The following is an 8645-nucleotide window of genomic DNA, read 5'->3' as shown; positions in this document are numbered from 1 at the left end:
TTATTCATGGTTGAAAAGGCAAAGATAATAAGTATGATTGGTGAGCAAAAAGTTAGTATCACAACCGATACTTAGACATCGATCCAAAACATAAATTACATGGTTGTGACGATCCACTTCATGGATAGTGATTAGAACTTGCACAAAAGAATTATTAGCTTCACAAAGATAACTAGTCATACGAGCATTGACATAGGAAAAACCCTATATGCAAGTTTGACGGATTGGGGCATACACAAAGTGTTCACAATTACCATTGATAATGCTTCCGCCAATGATGGGGCGGTTGAGTACATGGCACAAAGCCTAAAGGCAATGAACACCTTAATGTTGGATGGGAAGTACTTGCACTTGAGGTGTGTTTGTCACATTCTTAATTTAATTGTTAAGAATGGGTTGAAGGAGCTTAGTGCCTCAATTGAGGGTGTAAGAAATTGTGCGAAGTTTATTCTGTGAAACCCCATATTTTTAATATTTCATAAAATTAAATATTTACAATTATTAATCTTCAAAAACTATATAATTAATAATATATATATATATATATATATATTATTAATTGTACAGCAAGTTACGTAAAGTTAACTATTAACTAGTATAGCCTATCAAATGTTATTGCATGGTTTTAATTATTTCAATTCATTTCAGCATTAATTATTATTATTATTATTATTTATATATATATATATATATATATATATATATATATATATATACTTTACAAAAACTATTAGAAAAACATTTATGCTTACTAGGCATTGTTGAAGACTGACGTGTTGCAATGTAGTGTCCTCAAAACCAATTAAAGCATGAGATGTAAGAATGATAGTTATTCCTATATATATAAACTTGATAGGAGAGTGCTCACTAAGCACTCTACAAAGCCAACACAAAAGGTTATTTGGGAGTCTAGGAACCTATAGACTAATTAGGTGGCACAACATTAAGCTTCATCTAACCGACTCTAGCTTACTATAAATAGGTCTACTCGATAGTTCTTTGATCATAGGTACTTCAAGTGTGTTAGTTTCCTTAAAAAAAGAAAGAGTGAAGTGTGGTGAGATTTTGGAGAAGCTCAAAGTGTTTGGACTTACAACTAGGAGTTATACAATAGCTTTGGATTTGAGGTAGGGGTTCTTTCTTGGGGAGGTTTTGCAAAAATTGATTTAATTAAATATTGTGAACACTATATTATGCTTGGTAATATTGTTTGATTATTATCCTTGATATTGGGTGTTTACATGATTGTCAATTATCATTATAATTCGATTAATGTTGACATGTTCATATGTTATCGGTGGTGGTTGGAATTTTTGGGTTGATAAAGAAATTATGGAAAAGAGGATAATGGGAAGAATCTTTTGTGTAGTTGAGTCTAATCATTGTAGGGACCAAGTTCAGGCGAGCCCGTGTGCACAGTAGATTAGGAAATCGGTGGTATAATTGTCGATTGGGTGATTTGGGCTTGGAGATCAATGGTATGGACAAGATGACTAGCAAAAGGGGAATTATGAGATGATTGAAATGGGTGTTAGTTTATATAATGGGGCATTCGGAATCACAGTGGTAAAATGCATGGTATGGGACATGCAGATTTGCTTGCCCTATTATATAGATTAACAGGTTGGGTAGAATTGAAGTTCATTCATACATTGCATAAATTGTACATTAAAAATCTCACTAATCATATAGGGCCCTTACTGAGCATGTAATGCTCACCCCTTAATGAATTTATTGCAGGTTTTGAATCTGAAGTTTAGTTGTGACAAGGAAACAAGAAGAATGAGTTGCAGATAGTTTTGGATGTTTTGTTAAGAGTCTGTACTTTATTGAAATTTTGCTTGTAAAATTACAATGTAAATTACTTTGGTTTAAATAGAAGTTTTATGTTTAATTCTCATGTTTCTTGCTATTTAAATTCTGTAATTTTAGTTTTTTTTATTTTTTTATTTTACCCCACACTCTCAATAAATAAGTAAATAAATTGGGGTGTGACATATTCACTCTTCTTCGGCAAGGTTGGATAAGTTTAGAGAGTTTGCCATTGCATGTAGGATGGACAAGATGGCAAATGTGCCAATGGATATGCCTACAAGGTGGAATGCAACCTATAAAATGCTTGAAAGTGCATTCAAATATAGGCAAGTCTTTGACAAGATGGCATATTCTTGTGAGGTGTTTCAAGCTTACTTTCTAAAGGAGGAAAAAGTTAAGAAAGTGATGGTTAAGAGAGTGGGACCTCCAAAACATGATGATTGAGAGAAGGCATTAGCTTTTATGCATTTTCTCAAAAAAATTTATGATGCTACATTGAAGCTTAGTGCAACCAAAACTTGTACATCCCCAATAATTTTCCTAGAATTGGTTGCTTTACAAGTTCAAATAGAAGCGAAAATGAAGGATCCTAGAAATCCTACCATGCAACGGGTAGCATCTTTAATGAAGTTGAAATTTGACAAATATTGGGGGAGCTTTGATGTTGTGAATAAGCTTATATTTTTGGGCAATATGCTAGACCCAAGGATGAAGCTTCAAATGCTCCAAATAAGCTTTGGCAATCTTGAGGCAGATGCTAGAAAGCAAGATGAGATTTTGAAGGAAGTTGTAAAATGTTTGAATGAATTGTATAATGAGTATAAAGGGGTTGTGAGTGTTGTGAGCCAAATTGATGAGGATGAGGTTGATGATGAGGTTGCACAAATTGATGACGATGTTGATGTCACATTTCAACTAATGCAACAACTTGTGCAAAAGAGGAAGGATGAGCAATCCGTTGAGATATCCAATGAAGTGGATAAGTACTTGACGGATCCTTTTGAGAGCCCTTTGAGCAAATAATTCAATCTCTTGAATTCGTGGAAATGGAACCAAACAATATATCCTATTCTTTCACAAGTTGCCAAGGATATCTTTGCAATTTCAAGTTCTACGGTTGCTAGTGAAAATGCTTTTAGCCTAGGCAAGAGGATTGTGGATCCTTTTAGAAGTTCCTTGCATCCTAAAATGGTAGAGGCATTAGTGTGTACTAGTGATTGGCTTAGGGCAGACGAATTTTCCTTTTACAAGGAACCAACGGATGATGAGGTTGAATTCTACAAGGAAATGGAACATATGACAACTTGTAAGTAATTTGTTTATTTATGCTCATGTTATTTATGCTTCTTCTTATAATAAAATGTACTAAACTTATGTTGTTTTATTTGTAGATAGCATTGGTGCTCAAACAACGCAACCTAGTCCTTCAAATCCACTCACCACCACCTACACTTGAGTTCTCCTTTTGGTTTGTAACTTTAATTAACTTTGAAATTGATTTTTCCTTTGGATTGTAACTTTAATTCATTTTTCATTGCATTTTCCTTTTGGTTTGTAACTTTAGTTAACTTTGAATTTGATTTTTCCTTTGGGTTGTAACTTTAATTCATTTTGCATTGCATTTTCCTTTTGGTTTGTAACTTTACTTAACTTTGAATTGGATTTTTCTTTAGGTTGAGAATGCTTGAGAAGTTGAGGTTGAGGTTGTGAATTTATATATGCTTGAGAAGTTGAGGTTATGAATTTATTTCTTTAGGTTGTGAATTTAACTTTTTGGGTTAAAGTATGCTTGAACTCAAAAGGCTTCAAAAGAAGCATCAAAACTAGGCTTAAAAGTGTGGAAGATTGGATTTTTATGACACAAAAAGACTACACTTGAAAGACCTAAAACTATCTAATTTAGGCTCAAGATATCCGCATCGGTTTAAACTGTTAATTCACGGTAACCAACTAAAGCGGTCGGTTTGCGGTTTCAAAAATCACCTTACCGCATATAGTTGGTCGGTTTGCGATTCGGGGAAAAATTCGCGGTTACCGAACCGCAACCACCCCTAGTTTTGTCAACTCCCATGCTGCCAAACCAATTGGGGTTGAAATACAACTTGATGCATTAGGTTTTGGAACACTTACAGTAGAAACAACCCCTATAATTAGAGATTTCTCTTCTGAAAATGATGAAAATGATCTGGATCATCCTGTAGTTGCACCGATATGGATACGGGTACGGCGATACGATATGATACGATACGATACACCGATACGACAAATCTCCAAAAAGTAGGATACGGATACGACACCGATAAGGCGATTAAAATAATATATATTTTTAAAAATAATATAAATTAAAAAATTGAAAATTGATATTTCATCCATAATAATTTCAAAACATTCACATAACTTCATTCAAATCTCCATATGTATATTTTTTAAAACAAATTTGAAATTAAAGTATAAAAATATAGTGTAGAATTTTGGAAACATATCATTACCCAAAACTCATTAATACTATTTTAACGGAGGGCAGAGCATTTCCTAATTCCTACCCTCAGTCAACGGCCAAGATTGGATCTGTGATGAATCTAACGGTCAGCTCATCTCTACCTGTCCTCTTGTGTAGACGAGAAGCTCAAAGCCCAGCTCTCCTATCCGATAAAACCAAAGAGCCTCAAACGGTCCCACAAAGTCTCTCTCTCTTTCACTCTCTGTCTATCTCTCTCAGCCATAGCCAGAACCACAGGGCAAAAACCATGACTTCGTCTACATCTGTGACTCTGTCTCAAGCCCTCTTGGCTCGCGCCATTTCTCACCATGGCTCGAGCTCAACCTCAGATCGGGTCTCTCTCTCTGCAACCCTCACTCTACCCACTTTCTCCGGCCTCAAATCCACTTCATCGTCACCATCATCGTCGTCTTCGAAGTCATCGCCCGGAGCAACGTATCGCGACCGTATCGATAGAGTATCGGAGCCGTATCGTATCGGCGCCGTATCGGATAGGCTTATACCCCCAAAATCCCACGTATCGGTGCAACAGAGTGCAGAAGGATTTTCATCCATACCAGAGGCGATTGAAGATATACGTCAAGGCAAGGTTTGTCGTTTTCTGAGCAAGTTATTTTGTGTTTATAATCGATACATTTACTCTCTTTTTTCTTGTGCTTTTCTTTTTTGGAGGTTGATGAGATAACAAATTATTAATTCAAGAAAATATTGCAGATGGTAATTGTTGTAGATGATGAAGACAGAGAAAATGAGGGAGATCTTATAATGGCAGCATCCTTGGCAACGCCAGAAGCTATGGCTTTTATTGTCAAGCGTGGAACTGGGATTGTTTGTGTGAGTATGAAAGGAGAAGACTTAAAGAGGTTGCAACTTCCACTTATGGTGACACAGAAGGAGAATGAAGAAAAACTTAGTACAGCATTCACTGTCTCAGTGGTACGTAGTTTAAACTTTCCCAAACTAAAGTCAAGTGGGCACATTTAGATGTGCTATTAGGTGGCAAACAATGACCTTATCAATGATCACAGGCCTCTTGTTCCATGTCTTTTTACATTTTGGTCGAGTCATGCTTTGTAACTGCATCCAAGTTTGTTGGATCTCTCTCAAAGGCTAGGGAAAGAGTGAAAAGGATATTGTAGATATGTGGCCGGAATCCAGATTTTGACGCAAGTATTTTGACTCAATATTTTTGTCTGTATCTTGGGGATTGATAGTGAAGATAAACATATGAATGTAATAATTTTAGAATGTTTAATGTGTTTCTTTCTAAATCGACCCATTTTATGACTTGTTGTAACTCTTATGTGGGTGACTTCAATTGTATTGGACTCTATAGGATGCAAAACGTGGTACAACAACTGGTGTTTCTGCTCGCGATAGAGCTGTGACAGTCTTGGCTCTTGCATCAAGGAATTCAAAACCTGAAGATTTCAACCGCCCAGGACATATCTTTCCCCTTAAGTACAGGGAGGGAGGAGTTCTAAAAAGAGCTGGTCACACTGAAGCTTCAGTTGATCTTGCTATGTTGGCTGGGCAAGATCCGGTAGCAGTTTTATGTGAAATTGTGGATGATGACGGTTCTATGGCTAGATTACCAAAGCTTCGTCAATTTGCACAGGCAGAAAACTTGAAAATTATTTCCATTGCTGATTTGATCAGGTACTGTGGATGGTTATGTCTTTCCAGTAGGAGTCCAAAGTGTCCTAGCTGTAGTTACCTAATAAATCCTTGGTAATTGACAAGGTTAAACAGTTTTTACCTTACACAACTGTTTCATTAATGGATGAATGTTATTACATACTGAAACACTAGTGGATAATCTGAAATCCACTAGCTAGCATGTGTGTGAGTGAAAAATGTTTATTTGACATCTTAAATGTGCTTTAAATAATTATAGCTTATATCGCTCTAAATCAGTTCAGAACTGTCCACAGCGGCCAATAAATCTGCCACTCATTTTTCTTAACAGAATTAACATTTTGTGAAGTAATGAATAAATCTTATTGTTACTTCTTGGTATACTTTGTTAAAACAAGTAATTACTAAATGTTGATTCTTGCCCTGCTCTTTGAATTAGTGGAAGAAATTCGAATTTTGATATTGGTTATCAATTAAAACTTTCAGATATAGGAGGAAAAGGGACAAGTTGGTGGAGCGGGCTGGAGTTGCACGGATACCCACAATGTGGGGGCCATTTGAGGCCTACTGTTATAAGTCATTGCTTGATGGGATTGAGCACATTGCTATGGTTAAAGTAAGCAAACCATTGATGTAGAGTATTCTCCTCTTAAAACTGTCTACCCTTTATTAAAGAACACCAATAATAAATGGCAGTTGAATAATTGTCAATTTGTGAATTGTTAAATTTTACTCATGATATTCGCAATGCTTTTGTCTGTAGGGAAGCCCTGCAATTATTCTACAATGTTGATGTTCAGGAACTTGCTTTGACTTTGTTACCTGCAATTGTTTTTATAGCTATTTTATTGCTCACTTCTTAGAGTTGATTTTTGAAGACGCATACCAGACATTGTTGTGTACTTGACTTGTTAGGATGAATTTTTTGAATCAGTTACTTGGAATCATTAGATGTGTCTATGGAAACTGCAAAAGAATTGACAGAGATGACATGAAAGGGCTTTAAGCTTATTTTAATAGAGTTTCAGACTTTGGCATATTGATCTGATGATAAAGAACTAGGTTACCGTACCCCTTCCCTCTCGTTCTCCAACTCTCCTTTTCAACCTCTATTTTACTTTTTTCTCTCCCCTTTTAACTGTAGCAATTTCTCTGCCTAAACTGATATCACAAAAATCTTTGTCCTACATCAATCTTTCCGTATTAGGTTGTCTGATAAATGAAAACAAATTTTGTGTTTGATCAATGTTATTCATGTAAGTAACTGTTTGCAGGGTTTTAATATGAACAGGGTGAAATTGAGGACGGGAAAGATATACTTGTGAGGGTACATTCTGAGTGTCTCACAGGTGACATATTTGGATCAGCCAGATGTGACTGTGGAGACCAGCTATCTCTTGCAATGATGCAAATTGAAGCAGCTGGTAGGGGTGTTTTGGTGTATCTCCGTGGACATGAAGGTAGAGGAATTGGTTTGGGCCACAAGCTCCGAGCTTATAACCTGCAGGATGATGGGAGTGACACGGTTGAAGCCAATGAAGAGCTAGGATTACCAGTTGATTCTCGTGAGTATGGCATAGGTGCACAGGTACTGGTTTCTTAAAAGTCAATCGTATCCTACATGCGTTGTCATTTTCAGCATGAAAGTATCTATTCTTGGCAATGTAATGTCCTACTGCTGAAGTGTTGTACACATGAGCCTCTCTGAACGTATGATTAATTATTTTGGCAGATACTACGAGATCTAGGTGTTCGAACAATGAGGCTGATGACGAACAATCCTGCAAAGTATATTGGACTCAAGGGTTATGGTTTGGCCATTGCTGGCAGGGTCCCATTATTGGCACCAATAACTAGGGAGAACCAGAGATACTTGGAGACCAAACGTGCAAAAATGGGGCATGTCTATGGTTCCAATTCTAATGGTAATGTAAATGGCACCACTGATTAAAGTAGTTCAAACATTGACAACCCATCTACCGGCATGTCGGAGACATGAGCACTTCAGGTGTGTAACCTGCTGTCAGAGTTATTCAGATATATAACTTTGGCTACAATCTTTTTGTGAGATTTCAAATGTGTGTGGTGCTTTATAGATACATCCAGTCCAGTCATAATGTGTTTGGCACACTGGATAGTAAAGGGCGGGATTGGATTGGATTGAATTATCTTGGGAGAATTATAAGGATATGGAAATCCTATTGGATTTTTATATTCGTCCATGTGAATAAATTGAAAAAGATTGGATTGGATTGAATTATCTTGGGAGAATTATAAGGATATGGAAATCCTATTGGATTTTTATATTCATCCATGTGAATAAATTGAAAATGATTGTACGAGGGCGAGATTATTATATTCATGGGTTTTACTTGTCTCTCTTCTCATCAACATTTATTACCACTGCTGTGCCTGTGTGTGACTAAAATGCCCCCTTTTTCTTATTGCGGCTACCACAGCAAGTACAAATAAATATCAAGTAAAATGTTTATTTATTTGTCAGACTGGATCACATGCTATCTAAAAAATAATAGTATCTAAAATCCGATTCCGTCAATCTAATATTGTCAGGATCAGACCAAATAAATATTGTGTCAGGTTTTTCATTTAGATTGAAATGTTTGCACGTGGTGGTTTAAGGAAGAAATAGAAAATGTTCCCTCCTATATAAAATTTATAAAAAAAAGAATTT

At 36.1% G+C, this 8645-nt stretch overlaps 1 protein-coding gene across 2 annotated transcripts; it reads left to right on the top strand.

Moving 5' to 3' along the window:
- The first annotated feature begins 4466 nt into the window (after positions 1 to 4466).
- On the top strand, positions 4467 to 8311 carry LOC110773192 (bifunctional riboflavin biosynthesis protein RIBA 1, chloroplastic). Of its 2 annotated transcripts, none has more exons than XM_088255363.1 (6): positions 4467 to 4899; positions 5030 to 5251; positions 5652 to 5974; positions 6440 to 6569; positions 7245 to 7541; positions 7686 to 8311. In XM_088255363.1, the coding sequence occupies exons 1-6, from the start codon at positions 4624 to 4626 to the stop codon at positions 7902 to 7904; spliced, it is 1467 nt and encodes a 488-aa protein (XP_088111489.1). In that variant the 5' UTR covers positions 4467 to 4623; the 3' UTR covers positions 7905 to 8311. The 2 variants fall into 2 exon arrangements, with proteins under 2 accessions (XP_088111489.1, XP_088111488.1); XM_088255362.1 differs by having other exon boundaries at positions 4467 to 4904.
- Positions 8312 to 8645: the final 334 nt, after the last annotated feature.

The sequence above is a fragment of the Prunus avium genome, chromosome 6 (genome assembly GCF_965620075.1).
Source record: "Prunus avium chromosome 6, drPruAviu1.hap1.1, whole genome shotgun sequence".
NCBI lineage: Eukaryota > Viridiplantae > Streptophyta > Magnoliopsida > Rosales > Rosaceae > Prunus > Prunus avium.
This window is presented reverse-complemented; position numbering and strand designations above follow the sequence as displayed.